We start from the raw sequence: 20,304 nt of genomic DNA on the forward strand, positions 1-20,304 counted from the left end.
GACACTGCATCTACAAACGAGGAGAGTAGTACCTGGTTTTTGAACCTAGCATGGATAAGCGGACAAAGTCAGGAGAAAGAGAATTTTTAAAAATGAGATATACATATATATATATATATATATATATATATATATATATATATATATATATATATATATATATATAGAGAGAGAGAGAGAGAGAGAGAGAGAGGGGGGGGGGGAGGGAGAGAGAAAGGGAGAGAGATGAAAGAAGGGAAGGCAGGCTGCATACGCGCTGGCGACATCACACAGAGACGTTCACACAGACCGATTGCCCTCAAGAAGCAGAAAAGTGTCTCGTTGCCTTGTCAAGCGGACGTTTCTCTACAAGAACTGCTCAGAAAACTAATAGTTCCACAAATTTACAAGTGGTACACCGGCTTGCTCTCCCCAACAATGAAAGCAAAAAATGTCGTGGTCGATGAAAGCATATTTATGAAGAGTGCTGCGCTTTTCTTCCAGCTTGCATTCACTCTTGGTCATTGTGCGTTGTTCGCACAGCTGGAAGCTATCTTCTACGCAACCGCGCATCTCACTTCGTAAACTGCTTAACTGCGCACACAAACATGAGAAATAGAGCCAGCCAAGTGACCCATGAACGCGATAGCTTGTAAGCATTTGTGTCACAGACTAGATATTTTATGCATACCTTAGCTTCATTTAGATACCTCGTCACGCAGAGGGAGCTCTATACCAAGAGAGCTAATATTTCTGCCTTTACCACGGCCGTTTGTAATGTAGATAATTGCAAGGTAGATATGGTGTAATTGATGCCGATACCCGCCTCCTTCCAAATCATGCTTAGTGACCCGCAAAGACACAGTGAACGTTGATTTTTCCGCCACTTGTTAATTTTCACCGCAGCCTTAGATTGCTTACAGTTCGTGAGCCCTTTTGCACAGTGCCTAAATGTGCCATGTTCTACGAGTGACATTCTTACGCATGTATCTTTCTGCTTGACTCCTTCATGACTGTTTCACTCAGACTTACACATATACAGGACGTCCCTGCTAGATCTCTGCAGTTTTCTTTCTTTTCGCAGGCTTTGTTTAGTATGCAGACACACTCATTACGTGAGAAGTAGGTAGAAGCTGTTGAATTACATGTTTTCGAGAGCACTCTAGAACTTGTAATTTTGAGTTTTCCCCTAAGTTCATAGTTGGGAATTTGATTAATCAATTTTGACTAATTGTACAGTTAAGTAGAAGACAAGTGTGACCTCCTCATTACATTTGCCAATATCATGCAGTTACTTTCGTCCAACGTATGTGGGCATATACTTACGCTTTGGCTAAAGTTAGCAGGGTACCCTGTACGGTCTTCTCGCAAACGTATAGGGATATTTGATGCTGCCGGTACGCTTTTGCACATGAAAGTAAAAAAAACTGATAGAAAGAGCATTTTGACGAGTGAGCACCATTGCAGCGGAAGGGAAGTTGGCGTGCGTGAAAAAGCAGTCATATCCCTCCCGTTCACCCTCGTGCTGCGCTCACGTTCCAGTTTCCCACTGATGTCATCTGGTGTGCTGTTCAAGGGTGGCCTCCGATCCTACACGAGGCGCGATATTACCGTGCTGCGCGAACGCCGTTGTCACGTAGCAGAGCGACGCCGACGACTATGCCGTTAAGCTCACGACCCGAACACCCTCCCGCACCGCGCACACCGGGGCCGGTGCGTCAGACGAAAGCTCGAGAAGCGATGCGGCCGTTCGTCTGCTGTCTTCCCAGACGTCTTTGCGGTTCCAGAGGCGCCTGTGATGAGAAGCTCCGAAGGCCGGGCTCCCCTTAGCCGAGGGTGCACACCGCCCCACAGCTCAAGAGTCGGGCTTCGGCAAGAAGAAAAAGAAAAGAGAGAGAAACAACTGCGCTTCAGGAAGCAAGCTTTCTCGCCATCGCTCAGAACGGAGGTTACCAGCCGGTCCGAAAGGGAGCCCACGGCACCGTTCCGATCCTGCGGCCATTTTTAGACCCGTGCCGCTTTCTTCTAGACTCCCTCGCCTTACCCCCCGCGCCGCCGCCTCTCCAGCAGCCAATGTGGCGGGCGGCCATCCGTTTTGCGCGTTCGGGGCAGCGTGTGCAAAAAGTCAGCTGACGGGGCCCGCCCGTGGCTCGAGGCCCGCTCCTGGCTCGCCGCCGCAGCGTCCGCCAGTCGTCGACCCTGCCTGAGAGCCGCGAGCGAACTCCGCTCAACCCTCCCCTTGTGCACGCGCTACCTCCTCGGCCAGAACGAGGGCTGCCACCTGCCGAGAAGCACGGAGAGCTGCTCACGTGACGAACCAGTGCCGCAGCCGAAGGTACACGTCGAACTGCCCCCTGACTCCGCAGCAACAACCAGTGGAGTCGCCCTGCAAACATTTCACTATCGTTTCGCCGCAACGCCTCCCGCCTCGTCTCACCTGTAGTGCCTCGGTATTCTGGCTCAGCGAAGCCCACGCATGCGGCACTTGTCTCTAGGCTGCCGGTATGCTGGCAGACGGCTCGTCACCCCACTGCGCACGAAGGTGTTCCCCCGCAGAGCAGACCAACATCTTTCCCTAACCGCCCTAGTGTGACTTGGCTACGGTCGTGTCGATTTTTGGTTTCCTCGTCTCCCAGTGCCCGTCGTCCTGCAAATGCGTCACTAGCCAAATTGTTTCCGTAGGGTGGACACCGAGTCAAGAAATTGTTGTCGATAAGGAACGTGATTTTTTTAAGAGCGTCACTTCGTTGGCAATCCCTTTATTCGCCTTGAATAGAAATCTTCAGCTAAAGTTGTCAGATCACGAAGTACAGCAGAAAACCCAGTATTTGCATAGATAAGCCCCTTGGCTATTGCGTCATCCTGAAACGAGCTTGCCACTGCACATCACTGCAACGTCACTCTTGGGTTTCATTGAGGCAGTGAAAAGCACGGAGATCTTCATCACTTTAACTCCACATGGCCTCCTGTCACATCGAGGACGTTGTAGGAGCTGTCTGACCATCCCCGTTCAAAAAATCTGCGTTATTCTGGGTTGATCAAGTTGCTAGGAAAGAAAGTGATTCCACAGAGTGTGTGGTCGTCAACCTGGCAAGTGCGTTCGTCGTCGGGCCTCGTGGCTATTCCGTGTGTGGCTACTCCGTGGGTGCGGCGCCACCAGTGCCCAGCCCTGCCCGTGCGACCGTCGGAGGCGCCCTGGCGCTCCAGGCATGCCCAGTGCCTCAGCCCGGGCCAAGAGCAGGATTTGCCCACCACGTCCCAGCCGCAGGACAGAATGAAACTGTGAGTAATAGCTTCGTTTATTTTCTTCCTCTATATAATACCTGATGCTTGTGATGAATATTGGGGGGAAGTACCCATCGTGACATTCAATGCAACGCTCCTTGAAATGTTTAACGCAAACGAGGTGACACTAGGGCTCGAACAAATTAGGTCCGTGCTTGAGAAGTGTTCTAGCAGTCAGCCCGTCCGTGGCATGGAGCCCTGAATTTCCCACTTGGGGTGGTCACTTTAATCAGAGTTCTCTTTCTTACCTGACTTCCTGAATTCATCTAATCGAGTTTGCAGTGGAGCTTGGACAAATTTACCCACCAACCATGCTTAATAAGCTGCTGCAATGGATGGTATATAACTAGCACGCATTTTTAGGCTTGATTGATGCCAGTATCTTCTTTTATTTTTCTAAATTCGCACGCACAATGTCCTCGCCCTGATTATAAACTGTTCGTATTTTGAAGAACATTTTGCTGCGGAACCACAGGGCGTATCTTCGTTGTGTGAATCGACCAAGTGTTCAAGCTGCTCAGATGCGATTCATTGACGACATACTGTTACGTAGCAACATACTGCCGTGATAAAAAAAGCAGTAGGTTACTGAGGGCACGATGTTTCTTACTAAAATTACCAAAGGGAACCGTGGTGCTGCGATCACCCAGCTTCCATGGAAATGTTATAACATGAGTTTGTCTGATACTTGTAGTAGAAGCTTCAAACGCTTTATGGTCTTATTTACGGTGCTTTGCCTGCACTTAATGGCTTACGTATCGCAGCAATTCTATTCTTACAGATGCAGACGACCACAGAACATTCTGCACATGCATAATTACTGAGAATCGTGGCGTTTATAGCACAATACTCCACTTCGAAAACAGTTTTGAATGTCACGAAGCCGTTTAGCGTCAGAAGCACGAAGCTTAGGCAAGTTCATGTACTACCCATCATCTGACTGGACGTCCACGTTTGTAGCCCCGTAGACACTAGTAGAGGGTTCCCTCGAAAGTTTTCTAGGAGTCTCTACTAGGTGGCAGCCATAAATTGCGGTTTGTCGAAATCGCTGTGTGTTTGTTTCATGGTCATATCGGCTTTGTCTGACAGCGAGACACAGCTGCATGTGTCGTTTCATTTGAAGGCTCGAATAGCACACATACTTCTCAAGTCCTTAGTGCTGTGTCTTAAGGCTTTCGTGCCAGTGTCGGAATCCAATCTTTCGCATATTGCTCTGTGTTGCAAATGGCTTTACCAAAGCGCCCTCCAACGTTATTCAATATAATACACCGGGACGCTTTCGTTATTGTTTTCAATAATAATCAAATCAACTTCACACTCATCTCGCGACAGTAAAGCTCACGAAGGTAGATGAAGCATAAAAGCCATGCCGAAAGTACGAGATATTCTGCCTTGAGTCACGGAATTATTCTAAAATGATGAGATGAATAGAAATGCATACGCCAACGGAAAAAAGCTGGAAAACAAGCCAGTGACGTTGCCCCATTTGTTGCAGTTTGATGGCTCTATTTGCGCCATTTCGCCTTGTTTTGCTGTGCTTGACGGTGTCACAGCGCAATGAAACAATGTAGCCCTTTACGAGAGCTGTACATATTGCCGGCATACTTCAGGTAGATGGTTCTTTGACAACGAGCACAGCAATCCACGGGAAACATCACCATCATCATCATTGATCTACCCCTTAAAGACCTCTTTCGATGTACTATATAAAGGGGGAGGGTAGCGAACCATCTAGGCAAAAGTCCATCGAAAATTCATGAACAGTGCAGATATCACGGAAGTCTTCTAGTGCATCTAGTTACCATAAAGCGCAGTGAGAACACAGTGATTGTGGAATAAAGTCTGAAATAGGAATACGGTAAGTTCTTCAATTTAATAGGAACACTCTCGTTCCCCATAGCCTCTGGTAGCGCATTCCAATGTTCAACAGCAGTACGTAAGAACTATTTGCTGAAGGCATTGGTGCAAACGTTGAATGTTTGGGCTGGTAGAGAAGCGGATGGAAGTGCGTTTGGACAGAAGTTAACGTGCGCTCCTGAAGTGCTGAAGTGCGGGAAGTTGTTTAATTTATGCAAAAGAGAAACTTGGCGCAATCTTTCGACGACGTGTTAGAGTAGGAGTATTAAACGACGATTTAACATTTGTATGGTTGCAAGTCAGTCATAGTTCGATGTGACAAGACCTACCACGTGATATTGGACTGTTTCCATTGAGTTAATAAATTAAGTCTGGTGAGGATTGCAACTAGCGGAGTCATATTCATGTTTGGTCCACATGGAAGTTTCATAGGCAAGCTAGCGTACTCAAGCAGGAGACAGAGAAATCGATCTTGTGGGAAGGAAAAGTCACTTTCAGCAGTCGTTCACAAGCTTCTAAATGCGTACTGACCATTTGAGTTGATTAGAGATTGTGACGGCGGGGTAACGGTAAGAGTCAACTTGCGTGAGAGCTGTAGAATTAAGACGGTACTGGCCGTGAATAATTTGACGATTGCGGGAAGCACACATGCACTTGCATTCAGAGATGTTAGGGGTATTTAACCAAAGGGAACACTAATTTTCTATTTTGTTTAAGTCGTCCTGAAGTATTGTTTAGTCAGTGTGTGCGGATATACGCCAATGCAAGACGCAATCGTCGGAGAACGGTCGCATCTGCGAAGAGACGCTATAAGAAAGATAATCAATGACGAATAAAATGAAAAAAGGTTCAAGCACAAAGCCTTGAGGTACACCTGATAAAACACAACTCGTGATAAAACTACTTCCTCGCTGGTGGTAATCAATGATAGTGTGTGGCGGGTGATTAGTGGGAATACGTTAATTTCGGGTAAATGTGAGGACATGAAAGGCTGAAGGTTTCCCGATCAGACAACGAAGAGCAACACAATCGAACTTAGCATAAATTATGTCAGCGTACAAACAAGAGTCAATGAACTGATCAATTGCCAACAACATTGAACTACTTGAGTCAAGAAGAATTATGTCGTTTCAACTTTTTGAGCTTACCTCTAAACGGTAGAATGGCTAATAATCAGGCACATTTCCTTTCTACATTGTGTACAATACCTACGCGACTTCACCAAACACTCTGAACTGTTGCTTTTCGAGGACTAATATTGTTACGGGGAGAGCTACAGGAAACAGGCCTACATTACGCACAAGGGGACTAAAAGTGGGGCAGCAACAACAAAGATGGTGGACCTCACTTCGCATTTTTCTTTCTGCTCTACACGTCTTCTGTATTTGCGAGGCAACGTGCTGAAAGCAATATTTTCAAGTTTTCCTTTCCTTCCCCGTTTCGTATGCCACTGGAGTAGCCTAACAGAAACTTATGACCCCTTCGCCTTCCGAGTCGGTATGGACGACAGCGCGGCTTGCAGACACTGCGGCGGCGAGGAGACTATCGAACACGTGCTTTGCCACTGTCCTCAATACAGCGCGCACCGGCTGTCACTAGCGACCGCGTTGGCACGCCTTGATGACAGGCCACTTTCAAAACAGTCAGTTTTGGAATGCCGACGTGAACTGTCGTCGCAGCAAAAGTCGGTCAAGGCTTTGTTCGCTTTTCTACGTAACAGTGGCCCATTAGAAAGACTATAAGGACCCCATTTCGCCCCTTCTCATATTTTTTTTTATCACGCTTTTATTTTTGTCACGCTCTTCTGTCCGTCTTTACTTCCCCTTTTCTGTTCCCCTAGTGCATGGTAGCAAACCGGACGTTTTAAGTCTGGTTAACCTCCCTGCCTTTCTCTCATTTGCATCTCCCCCCGCCCCCCTGCGTGAATAGGTGATCATGTTTCTTGTGTTCTTTCCTTGAATGCTCTAATGTTTATTTTCAAATACAAACATTTCGGTTGCACTTCCGGTCCTGCTTGAACCAGATTAGTCTGCAATATGTAATAATTAAAATAAATAAAAACAGGTCAGTGGTAAATTCGGTATTGTTTCGTGGGAGACGCGCCGTATAAATTCGTGCTAATTGATAAAGAAAAACGAGTGGTCGTCTAGACAAGATACAGTGTTTGAATACAGTACGTGCTTAATAAGTTTACAAGGTGTGCAGGTCAGGGAGCAATAACACGACAACAGTGTGTATTCGTAGAAAGTGGGAGTAAGTGATATTATACTTTATGTATTAAGCGAAAGGAATAATGCTGGGTTAAGAGCGACGGTTTCTAGATAAACAAAAATGGTCGTACGTTACGACAATTACAATCAATTTCGCGACACGCTAATCATTCGAAGAAATTCGCCATTAAGGGTGTGTTTCGTTCGTACATTGCGTCACATACTAGGCGGCGAGGTTTGAAGTAACATATAGCTTTGCAGCTTTTTTGAAGTGGCCGCTGAGGTTAATTATGATGACGACAATAACTCGAGCACTTGTCATATCTAATAAATATATATCTATATATATATATATATATATATATATATATATATATATATATATATTTATTTATTTATTTATTTATCTAGTGTTAGTCTTATTTCGGGACCATAGCAGGCAAACATATGATTGAATGCTGTCGTATTTATACAATGACCAAAGAAGTATGTACATATATGTATAAGTATATCTGAATAGGTGCAGGTATAACAAGCCCGTTAAATGTACACATTTACACCAGTAATTGTGTCCACATGTAAGTGAGAAGTACCGAACAACATGTTCAGTAGACCTGTTACTAGTTAGTACGAAATTTGACAATTTTGCAAAGAGAAAAGAGGTACACAACACAGTCATTTGGCTATAGATAATATAAGTTGAAATTGATATGAATATATATGAAAAAATTTGCAGATGATTTATTACATAGTGTAATAATTTAATAAAATAATGGTACAATACCTTGTTACTTATCGACGCAGATAAATTGTTCCACTGGCGAACAACACGGGGGACAAAGGAAAATTTAAACACATCGTTATTACAGCAGAACTGCATGGATGTATGCATGAGGAGCTATGCGGAATGTCGAAAACGAAACGTAAGCTGAGGCATTCATTTTCAATCCGCTGTGTATTACTTGGTGTAGGAATTTTAGGGGAGTTCGTTTTGCTCGAAGCGCCAATATCGCAAATGCTGACAGCGTTAGGAGATGACCAGGTGAATCATTGCTCCTTTATTTTGTGATACGAAACCAAACTGCTTTTTTTTATATTGTCTAGTTTAGGTATGTTAACTTAAGCGTAAGGTAACCATGCGACATTAGCATATTCAAGTACGCGTCTGACAAATTTAGTGCAAGCTAAATGTTAGTGGGTGTGAGCCATAGACGCCCTTTAAGAAAGAACAGTTTTCCTTATGCGCAGGATGCGATGCTGTTTGTATGTGGTGCACAGTTAAGGTCTACTGCTAAACCAAGGTATTTGTAGTGTTTAACTGTAGTTATGGGGATGCCAATAAGGGTGTAGGAAGAATATGAAGTACACCTTCTCGCCGTTACTCTCATGCAAACTGCCTTATTTCAGTTAAACGTCATCCGTCATTATGACATCATTCAGTTATTTTTGCTAGTGCTTTGTTGAGCAAAACGTGGTCCTCGTAATTACTTATTTCCAGGTATATTATGCAGACATCTGCTAACAGTTTAATTTTGCACTTACAGTTATTTGCACTCGTTTAATATTTTGCACTCATTTATAAAAATGAAGAAATAACAGTGGTCCAATTACTGAGCACTGCGGCACGTCTGATGTAACGGGCCCAGGACCAGGCAGCATCTCTTTGATGACGAGGAATTGGGGCTCGTGTAACAGAAAAATTCTTGGCCATGCGGTGATAAGTCCATCTCCAATCATAGCCGTAATTTTCGCAATTAGTTTAGTACGACATGCCCAATCAAACGCTTTAGTGAAACCAAATAAAATAAGGTTGGTTTAATTGCGGTTTTTAATAATTCAAGAAACGTCGTGCACTGCTTCTGTTACCTGAGTGATTGCCGATAGACCTCTTCTAGAGCCATGTTAGACAGGTACTAAGAATTTTTTTTTAGAAATGCAGTTGAATGTTTCAAACGGATCTGTTACAGAATCTTACATGATGAGCTGGTAAATGAAATGCGCTTCTGGTTAGATCGTGTCTTTGTATACCCTGACACATGAATCGGTACATTTTCAACAATTTCCCAATCTCCCCGTAAGTATTGCATCAAAACTGTCTTGGAATAAATAAGTCCGAGATATTTAGTATTCAATGAGGCGTATCACTTCAAGAATTCATTCGAGGTGTCGGCACCATTTGCTTTCTTCGCGAGGAGCGCAAGTAAGCGATTAGATAATCCTAAGTCGTTCATTTTTGTCGGGTCATTACAGGAAAATGAATTCGACGGTAGAAAGGGAAGTATGGCGTTATGTTTAGCAATGACCGAGTAAAAACGTTTCCTATATTTATTAACGAGTGCTTATTTTTCACACTTGGGCGATGTTGTGTAGTTGCTAGGCGTGCGCGAAAGAAGCTACAAAACTGATTATGGTAGTCTTTCATGAGGTTACGTAATGTTTAATTGAAATAATTATGCTTCGCATGCTTCGTTTTTATCTTGAGTTCTGATTTTATCTTTTATCTGATAGTTGACATGAGACCACGATACCGTTGAAGTTCGCAGGGGGATTTGTAAGCGCACGATCGATTTTGTGCTCTTCGAAGATTACAGCCATCACGTTAGTACGTATAGAAACAAACTCAAACAAATTTTTAAACGTTAAAAAATTGAAATGTCTTAGACAAATGATATCCATAAACGAGAATGAAGCTGTGTCTAGCGGCAACAGTTGCTTTCTGAACAGCACAAAACTACCGGCATGTACGACTGCTTTGACATAAAACAAACAAGTGTCAACATGAAAGCCACAAGGATAAGTATACACATATTGAGATAAAACAGCAAGAAGGGCCTTTTTCACACTTTCAACGTGGTACTTTGCTTCCTTTAGTGTCTGTCGCGGCTTTTGCTGCAACACCAAAGCAATGCTCACATACGCACTCTGCATTGCCCATTTTCGATGCAATTTCATCATAAAAGAAGCTTGCTTAAAACGAGAGAGAAGATTACGAGATTAGGTCCGGACGCTAGTTTATCGCAGTCAAGCTCGCGTGCACGCTTTTAGGGCCGCATTAGCCTCGTGTTACTAATTTTAAAAAAACATGTAAAATAAATCAAGGATGAATAATGAATTGCTAATGCGTTATAAAATTCTCGCAATACGATATGTAGCCGTTCAGAAGTGCCGGGTCGTAACGTGAGGATATTACCAGCTTGTTTCATGTTGATCTTCGAATGGCGGGAAAAGAAATGCCCGCTTCGCAGACGGTGACGTCGCAACCATGTCTAGCCAAAGAGCGCACGCTCAATAGAAACCAAGAAAATAATTTAACAGAACAACTACCCAACGCGCTTTGTTTATCAGAAAACGGTGTTTTAACTTCTGACAACACTTAACAATGAGGAGTAAAGTAACACCAAAAAAGAAAAGGAGGAAGACACCATAAGTAGACTGTATTTAGTGGCATACACTGTGCTCATTCCTCGTTTTAGTCAAGGGTTTTAGTCAAGGGTCTGACGGAATCCCGTCTGGTCGGGATGGTACATGACGAAAATTAGATGGCACCGACAAAAAAAAATAAATGGAATGACGCTTTGGCTCCGCCACGGGAGCCGAAAAGTCATTTGACTTTTCTTTTTTTGGTCGGTGCCTACTAATATTCGTCATCCCTTGTTATTCCGTCCTTTTCTGTTCATATGACATCAGGTTCATTCATATGACATCAGGTTCATCAGGTATTCATTCTTACTTTCCTCAATGAAGATCTCACGTACCAGGTGAGATATTGATTTGGATGTTAGAAGGATAAGTACGCCGCGCCTCCACCAATTATGTTACGCGTAGCTGAAACACAAAGCAAAGAGATTTACAGGGCATACTGCCAATGATAGTCCAAGCGCGACTATGGTGGCACTTGACTAGTGATCGACACCACTTTGTCTCTCTTCTCATCTTCACTGGAGCCATGCTGAGGCTGCATTCATCTACTGCTGTCGCCTTTCAGTATGCAACCATGTATGATTACAAGTTTAATAATTGACAGCCATTTGGTGACGCGAATTTTCGCTCACGCAAGCTGGATGTAAGTACTAGGTGTGTCATCCTCCTACGCACAACATTCTAATGTGGTCTACGTTTTTATTTATGGCTGCCTAAAGTTGTTAGCAGGGTTAAGATCAATACTCTTATTGCGGGTGAATGCAACAGCGACACTGCTTCATCACCCGTATTAAAGAAGACAACCATGTTGACGTACCCACTGTAATAGCGTGAGGACGCACCATATTCCAATAAGAAATGGAAGTGCGTCCAATATCAGCGTAACAGCAAAACACGTGCTGTCAAGTCTGTAAAACGTTGCTAGTAACAACGGCAAATCTTGAAAATGTCAGAATTTAAGTGTTTTTGCTATTTTAAGCACCCGAAGAAAGCATGAAAAGAGCTAACATAGCCTACGGAGATATCATCTTAATGTCATCACACCGATACCTAATTATGCCAATGAACGCAAAGCCAAGGATGTCTTGGATAGTTCAAAGAAATTGTACTATCTCTTAGGGAGAAAGCCTCGAATTCATCATGTAGTTTCACTGCAGCTGAAGAAGGTTCAACCCCGAAATAATTTCGACATTTAAAACGGTGATTCATTGCCACTTTTCGTCCACCGTCGGCACGTCGCTGCTGCCACGCACCGGCACGGCAACTGTGGCCACCTTTCGTGTTCTGCGAAAGTAGTGGACCCTCTATCCATTGTCAATAAATATATCGTAATGCTTAGTTAATTATTTATAACTTCGAAGGAGCTTGAAACACACTATTTTCCAACTTGAAATAAAACAACACGCCAAAACGAGGGCAGTTGGAACAAGAGACACACAGCACATAGCACTTGTGGTGTGTGCCTGTCCGTGCTCGTTTCTTACGCACTGTTTCACGTAAAGGTGAAGCAGTGCGAACTCGTCCGAGTCACCGCTTTATCACTCGGTTTCCAATTTTATGAGACTGCATTTTCGCCCTTCGACGATGAAGATTAACGCCGCAAAATGCACCTATTCTTGACTACAACATGCGAGTGCGCCACTGTCCTGCCCTGAAAAGTATGCATGCGTTAACCGATCGAGTTTGCACACGTCCGTGACATCTCGACGAAAGCATATTTCTCTCAGCATGTATACAGCGTCATGCCCTAGCAAGCTACATAACGCCTCCGAAAGACATCGAGAACCGCCGAGACACTTATTAGTTTTGTTTAGACTGGCCAGTGGTGCCGTGGTGCATTTTCCCACACGTCCTTCGGTTTCGCTTGCCAAAGTTGTTCTTCAACGACGTCAAGATTGTGTTCTTACACCGCATTGGAACCATTCATGCCCAGCCGCCTGAGCCGCGGTTGATTCGCTGTAGTACCACGCAATTGCAACACCTCTTCTTCCCTTCTCGTACCCATTGGGTCTTGATCAGGCGTGCTGCAGTTATTGCTCCGTTACCAGTGAGAGGCTTTGTTTCATTGTGGGTATTTGGAGCTCCCGTGTACCGACACGGCAGTTGAGGCGACATTGGCTCTCATGTGTTCTGCAAAAAATTAAAATTTCTGCTTGTATTGCGGATTATGAACCTAACGAAGGATTGATAATGCTGGCAGCACTTACTAAGCAATTATCATTAATTAATTAAATTAGACTATGGGGTTTTAGGTGCCGAAATCACGATATGATTAGGAGGCACGCCGTAATGGAGGACTCCAGAAATTTGGACCACCTGGGGTCATTCAACGTGCACCTAAATGTAAGTGCACTGGTGTTTGGCCATTTCGTCCCCATGGAAATGCGGGCGCCGTGGCCGGGATTCTATCCCACGATCTCGTGCTTAGCAGCCAAACATCATAGCCACTAAGCAACCACAGCGGTGTTTTGTCGTTAATGGTGCCGAAAAGCCAGAGTGTAAAAAACGCGCTGCCACTGACGGGCAGCCGCTTTCCAATCAACAATGCTTCGTTACGTATTATAGTTACACATATAGCTACGTGAGATACATTTTGACTTCGTCACGTAATATAGTAACACAGCCGTGTGAGATACATTTGAATAATAATTGTGGGCCCCTCAATAGAACTATCTTTTGTTCTCCAGAGGCAAGAGAGCACGTACAGTGGAATATTGTGGGAGAACCTAGCAATGTATTTTCGCTGATAGCATTTACAGCCTTTTAAGTACTAAGAAACCATGAACGAGCGTCATTACTTCTTTTTTATCCATTTTTAACCAGAGAAGTCCCTACTTAGGTACATTGCGCAACGGGTCAGCTCACACAGATTAAAGGAGTACTGACACCAAAAAAATCCACGTGGTTTTTTCTGCTTTAATAAGTAGTTAATGACCCAATAATCACGGCACGAAACCTCATTTACTTCAGAGCGCGACAGGTAATTATTTGCAGTCTTTTTTGTAGCGACCAGTTGAAGTTTCGGTTCCAGAGAGCAACAAGACGGGACCAACGGGAATGTAAACAAAGTGGTCACGTGTTCGCAAAAAGCCATGACGTTTGCTCTGACGCGCAGCCAGCGTGCGCGACCAACTTGCTGAATATTGTCGTGCGACTGCCGCATCGGTCGGACGACCGCAGCCAATGACAGCGCCGGAAGCGTGAACGTCATGGCCACGTGGTAGACCCGGCGGGGTGCGGCCGGCGAGCGGGCACCTCACCGCTCCGATAGGGTGAGCCACCCTAGCTCCGACTGGTTTTTTTTCTCTCCCTGGTCGAAACGCGGGCCTCTTTCGCCGCTGACGGCGGCATATAAATGGGCTACAATTTGTTTCTGACTCGAAATAACTTCTAGAATAAAATGACCTCGAAAGAGTGCGAGTTATAAAACGTTGTGCGAAATAGTAAATCGTTGGCGTGATTTCTACTCGGACACGGTAAGCGCAGACGCGCCAGCAATCGTCTGTACACGAAGCGGCTCGCCTGACTGGCCTGTTTACTTATCGCTACTAACGGCACCGGCAAACCTAACCGTATTTTCACTTAAGAGAAACATAAATGTTCAGACATTGATTGTGCTGCGAATTTAGGCGCTTTATTACGAGCTGCGGACGCATCGCAAGCACCCTCGGCCCCGGATAGACGGCCGGCGAGCTAGGCCTACATCGTCTCCCAGCGATCGCAAGCTCGCTTGGCATGCTCGTTCGTTTCTGTCGGCGCCAATGAAATCAAATGTGCTGCAATTTAAGCGTGACATTACTGTGTACACGTTGTGCCGACTAACATAGGCGCTTCGTTATACGAGCTGCAAGCGATCGTGTCACAAGCGCAACCGGTGTCGGATTCGATGGCCCAGCGAGTTATGCCTGCCGGCTCCTGGCCATCGGCGGCTGTCAACGGATCCGATACTGCTAACGCGCGGCCTTGCGAAAACACGTCTACAGTGCTCGCATAGACGTGTTTATATTGTCATCGTTTGTTTCAAACAAGATAGCTGTGCAAATACGGTTGCTTTCACTTTCTGTTCGAAGTTACGCAGCATTCCGAACTTCCACGCAGGGGCGCCGGTTCTGGGCGGAGCTACCCGCCGCTCGCTCATTCGTACCATGTGTCCCGAATCGCCGCATGCGGCAAGTCGCACACGACGCGCCGTACTACAGATCGCACGGAAAATCGCACCATGTGTATCGCGCTTTAGACGTGGCCAAGCGACTCAGATATTGCGGCCGGCGATGGCGAGGACGAACCTCAACAAAACCCTCGCATCAGCCACAATCAATGGTAAGACACAACAAATCGGCGTTGAACCTTGTGGCAGCGCAGTCAAGCTGATAGTGTGGGAAATATCCCGATGGACACGACAAAAACTGCAGTTGCAGCGACACGGAGAGCGTCCCACTACAAGTACAACAGCTAGAACAAGCAACAACAGAGGAGAAGAGCACATGTAAGCCGCATGGCAGCTAACGAAAATTCGTGACGTAGCCACATGACGTAGCGTTTTCTTGGCTATTTACAATCCCGGTTGATGTCAATGTCGCGAGGTGCTCTGTTTTGCGGTTGGCTGCGCGCACGTACTTTAAAATTGATTTTAAGTATGTTCTAAGCGATATTCGCCGCTGATATTTTATAGACGATGTGTGTGTGACCAACTAAATTGATCTCGCATGTTATCTCGACTTGAAATTTTTGTGTCAGTGCTCCTTTAAGATGCTTCGGCAGTGAACGGTACTGCTGAGTGCAAGCCAAGTTGGAACCATAATGTGTGATCTTTGTTTTTGGTAACTGTCCCTGTCCCCAAATAGTGCATTTTCTTGCATCAATTTGCCAGCCTAATAATGCTTTTTGCATCTTAAAAGTTAGTCAGCTGATTTTCTATATATTTTACTGAGCAATAAAGCAAACAGAAAAATATATCTTAACAGTGTTTTCCGCACCACTGCGCGGCATTACCGGCACCCTGCATTGCTCCCAAGTCAGCGTGGATAAACCCTCACCGAACTGAACGAAGCTCCAATAATGGCATCAGTGCGTTGAAGTGAAGTACATAAGCAGCCCCTTAACTAAAATTCTTTAAGGAAGCCTGGTGAACAAAAGCAGTAAGTTTCGTTGAAGCACTTGGTGAGCAGGTTCTTCTGTTCATTCAGAAGAACCTGCTCAGTAGCGGGCCTTCATTGCACATCTGGCTCTCAGCGCTGTTGCTTCTTTCTCTCCTTTCCCAACTTGCAGGCGATGAAGTGAAAGCATACCAGAGACAAATTTCCGTAAAGCAGGTAACTCACACTGTGTAGTGATGAAATGACCCGTGTCGTAAGAAGTGTAGCACCATTGAGCCTGAGGACCCTAGCAGACTAACACCGCGGCGGGAGGAGTGTGTAGGTTTGTCTGTGTTAACATTTCTTGGGTGGGATGCGGTATGCAGCATTCAGCTACCCGGCACTAAATTATACGAGCACTATTTCGATAGTCGCTTTGCTAGAAATCAACTCATGACATGTCGACTACTGAACAAGCTATGTTTTGAGAAGGATGAGTAGCAGGAAAACATCAGCAAATTAGTATACGTTCGTACTAGACATAACAGAGGGCTAACAAATTAAGATAGGTTAACACAAGGCGTGTGAACACAGCTTATTCTTTTCTTTCTTGTCTGTGTTAGCGCTATTTCCGTCAAGTGTAAGTGAGGCGGAAGAAATTTAGCATGCATTGGATGGGGTTAATCGGGCGATTTCATCGAGAGATATTCGGTAAGTAAGTAAGCCATCTAACGCATAGATAATGTTGTTAATGCGGCAAATAGATGCTGCAACGTACTGCATCAGAAATCGTCTAGGCGTCACAGGAACAAGTTTGAACATTCCGAGTGAACAGCGACGGCAGTTTTTAAGTGAGCGTTACCTCATTGGCATCTGTGAAAAACCTGCTTTTACTGCACGAAGTCGCAGGACTAAGAGTTCAGCCCTACATTCCGCCCCCGTACACTCGCAATGTCAGAAGTATTCGTCACGTGCCACTTCCGTACACTGAAGGGCAACTGCTCGAGTTTTCGAAAGATTTTGGAGTAACATCAGTCCGCCGACAAGCAAGATACTACCGCCTAGAGGATGGTGGAATGGAATCGCGCTCTTTGCACAGTGTAATCCTTTCCTTCAGACATGATAAGCCAATGCCTCAGAGAATCCACTTGAGCTTCACCAGCCACCCGGTAGAAGAATACCTTGGTCCTGTCTTGAGGTGTTATAACTGTCAGAGGTTTGGACACCTGGCAAAAAACTGTCGTGGGACACGTCGATGTAAAATCTGCTCTAAAAACCATGAGCATGCTGAATGAAAATCTGTGAGAGAGCCTAAATGTGCAGATTGTGCGGGTAATCATACGGCTTCTTTCTTAGGATGTCCTCAGAACAATGCCGCATCCATGCTACGCAAACATGAAGCAAACACAAGGAGTCACTTCCGAATCTGGATGCAGTGAGTGCAGTGAATAATCGCCAGTTTACATCAACTGAATAAAGATCAAAAGAACCATCGTCGGCATTAAAGCAACAAGAGGCGCAAGGGCCTCAGAGACACCGGAGTCATTATTCTGCTACGGCTACTGAAGGCCACGCACCACAACAATATCAGTGGCATAACCTAGCACCACCTCAGCGAGCTTCCCAGAACACCCATCAGCGATCGCCCCGGGCAGCGACTGGAACCTCGACATTCAAGGATAACACTGCCCCACTCGGTGTTGGACTGATGATTCTACCCATGCTGTTTGCTGCAGCTCAAGCAATTGTCCCAGCTCTACCTCAGGCGAATAGCTTCCAGAGGTAAAGGCACTGTTGTCTATGGAGCCATTAATGAGCCAGCTGTCCACATCAGTGCTACCGGATGGCGATCATGAATAGTCGTACGAAAATGTCGCGATATTTCAGTGGAATGCTAATTGCCTTCGATCAAAATCTGCAGATTTTCACAAGTTAGTTGCACAATACAGCTTCCCTGTACTGTGCATATAAGAGGCAGGAGTACGTGGTGATTTCCGCTTTGCTAATTACATATATAAATCGTTTCGTCCAGCTGGAAACAGTAGAACAATGCTCTGCGTTCGAAAAGATTTGCCGTCTCACGTCATCCAAGCAAGCACTTCAGATTTTCCTTAATATGTAGCCTGTAAAATATATCTCGCAAAACTATGTGTAACAGACGTAAGCATATACCTGGGAGCATCGAGACGTATTACGATTGATAATTTGGTAAATATTTTTTCGCATCACAGAGTCAAACATTATCATATGTGGGGACTTCAACGCACACATGGTAACATGGGGAAGTAATAACTGTGATGCTCGCGGGAATATCGTTCAATGCGCCGCGAAAAGATGCAATCTTTCAGTATTGAATGATTGATCTGTCACATTTATGCGGGGATATAGCTACGCCAGTTCAATAGACGTGACACTGTGCTCTAATGATCTTGTTACCGATGCTGGGTGGAGAACAAATCCAGAAACTCGCGGAAGCGATCACTTTCCAATTCCTATATCGCATCTGCGTTTAAAAACTACCGCGAAACGAAGATGCGTGGATATAACACACTGGCAGTTCCTTCGTCAACAATTATCCAGTCGAGTGGATTGTGAAGCTGACGTAGAAAAACCCACATCAGCGATACAAGACACAATGAATATGTGTACAAAACAAGTGCCCATTCATGACGAGTGCACATCAGTTGCTGGAGAATACGAACATTTGAGGGCTGTAAGAAGAAGAGCAGACAGAGCTTATCGCCGGAGTGGAAATATAGAACCATATAGAAGTTCACAGCAAATCCACTCAGTCATTAGGAGATGACTGCGAAAATTCGGGGGAAAAAGTAGGCGTGAATTTTGCAATACGTTGTCTCCCCTGACAGCTGTTCCACGATTATGGATGACTATTCGTGCATTAGGAGACCCTGTTGTTCAAACACAACCATATCGTGGTTTCGCAATAGCCAAGGGTACTTCAGGATTAGTGATTGCTGAGGAAGTCTGCAAAATTATAACTAGAACAAGCCTATCTATTAATAGTGCTGAGTTTTAATTTTCGGCTCAAATGGCAAAACAAAAAAGTTCTTGCGTGTTTTCAGTCGCAGCATGTACAATTAGACTACAAATTCTCTGTGTTCGAGCTAAAATGTGGGCTACTGCCTTGTAAGACAAAGACTGCTACAGGTCCAGATTTCGTTACATGTGGTATGTTAGAAAACATGGGACCTAAAGGTCGATTTGCACTTTCAGCCTTACTCAATGACTTGTGGAAAAAAACGGTGTGTCCCTGACTCATGGAAAACGGCCCCTGTGATACCTACATGGAAGCCTGGTAAAACGCCTTTTTCTTTCGAATCTTTTTGCCCTGTGAGTCTGACGAGCTGTTTATGCAAGGTCAATGAGAAAATGATTGACACAAGGTTGCAATGGTGGTGTGAGAAAACAGATGCGCTTCCCTCATCACATGACAAGATTTCGAAGGCGGCGATCCACCACGATGCACTTGAACAATTATTGACCGATCACCTTACTGTCCGTTGCCTACAAAGTGTTTACTAAGGTAATCGCACATAGAATCAGGAACACGTTAGACTTCTGTCAGCAAAAGCACCAGGCAGGATTCCGTAAAGGCTGCTCAACAATACACCATATTCACACTATCAATCGGGCGATAGAGAAATGTGCGGAAAATAACCAACGCTTATGTATAGCTTGCTTTGATTACGAGAAAGCGTTTGATTCATTCGAAACCTCACTAGTCATGGAGGCATTACGGAATCAGGGTGTAGACGAGCCGTATGTAAAAATACTGAAACATACATATATAGCGGCTCCACAGCAACCGTCGTCCTCCATAAGGAAAGCAACAAAATCCCAATAAAGAAAGGTGTCAGGCAGGGAAATACGATCTCTCGAATGCTATTCACAACGTATTTACAGGAGGTATTCAGAGACCTGGATTGGGAAGAATTGGCGACAAGAGTTAATGGAGAATACCTTAGTAACTTGCGATTCGCTGATGATATTGCCTTGCTTAGTAACTCAGGGGACCAATTGCAATGCATGCTCACTGACCTGGAGAGGCAAAGCAGAAGGATGGGTCTAAAAATTAATCTGCAGAAAACTAAAGTAATGTTTAACAGTCTCGGAAGACAACAGCAGTTTACGATAGATAGCGAGTCACTGGAAGTGGTAAGGGAATACATCTACTTAGGACAGGTAGTGACCGCGGATAGGGATCATGAGACTGAAATAATCAGAATAATAAGAATGGGCTGGGGTGCGTTTGGCAGGCATTCTCAGATCATGAGCAGCAGGTTGCCATTATCCCTCTAGAGAAAAGTGTACAACAGCTGTGTCTTACCAGTACTCACGTACGGGGCAGAAACCTGGAGGCTTACGAAAAGGGTTCTACTTAAATTGAGGACAACGCAACGAGCTATGGAAAGAAGAATTATAGGTGTAACGTTAAGGCATAAAAATAGCAGATTGGG

At 44.9% G+C, this 20,304-nt stretch overlaps 1 protein-coding gene across 1 annotated transcript in view; it reads left to right on the forward strand.

The window, feature by feature from the left end:
• The first annotated feature begins 2,576 nt into the window (after window positions 1-2,576).
• Window positions 2,577-20,304, forward strand: part of Asator (tau-tubulin kinase asator) — a 364,070-nt gene continuing 346,342 nt past the window's right edge. Inside the window, exon 1 of the mRNA XM_050182415.3 lies at window positions 2,577-3,261. Within this exon, the coding sequence (XP_050038372.3) occupies window positions 3,254-3,261 (8 nt within the window). The 5' untranslated portion in view covers window positions 2,577-3,253. The remainder of the gene's footprint in view (window positions 3,262-20,304) is intronic.

This window comes from Dermacentor andersoni, chromosome 7 (assembly GCF_023375885.2).
Source record: "Dermacentor andersoni chromosome 7, qqDerAnde1_hic_scaffold, whole genome shotgun sequence".
In the NCBI taxonomy this organism is placed as follows: Eukaryota; Metazoa; Arthropoda; class Arachnida; order Ixodida; family Ixodidae; genus Dermacentor; species Dermacentor andersoni.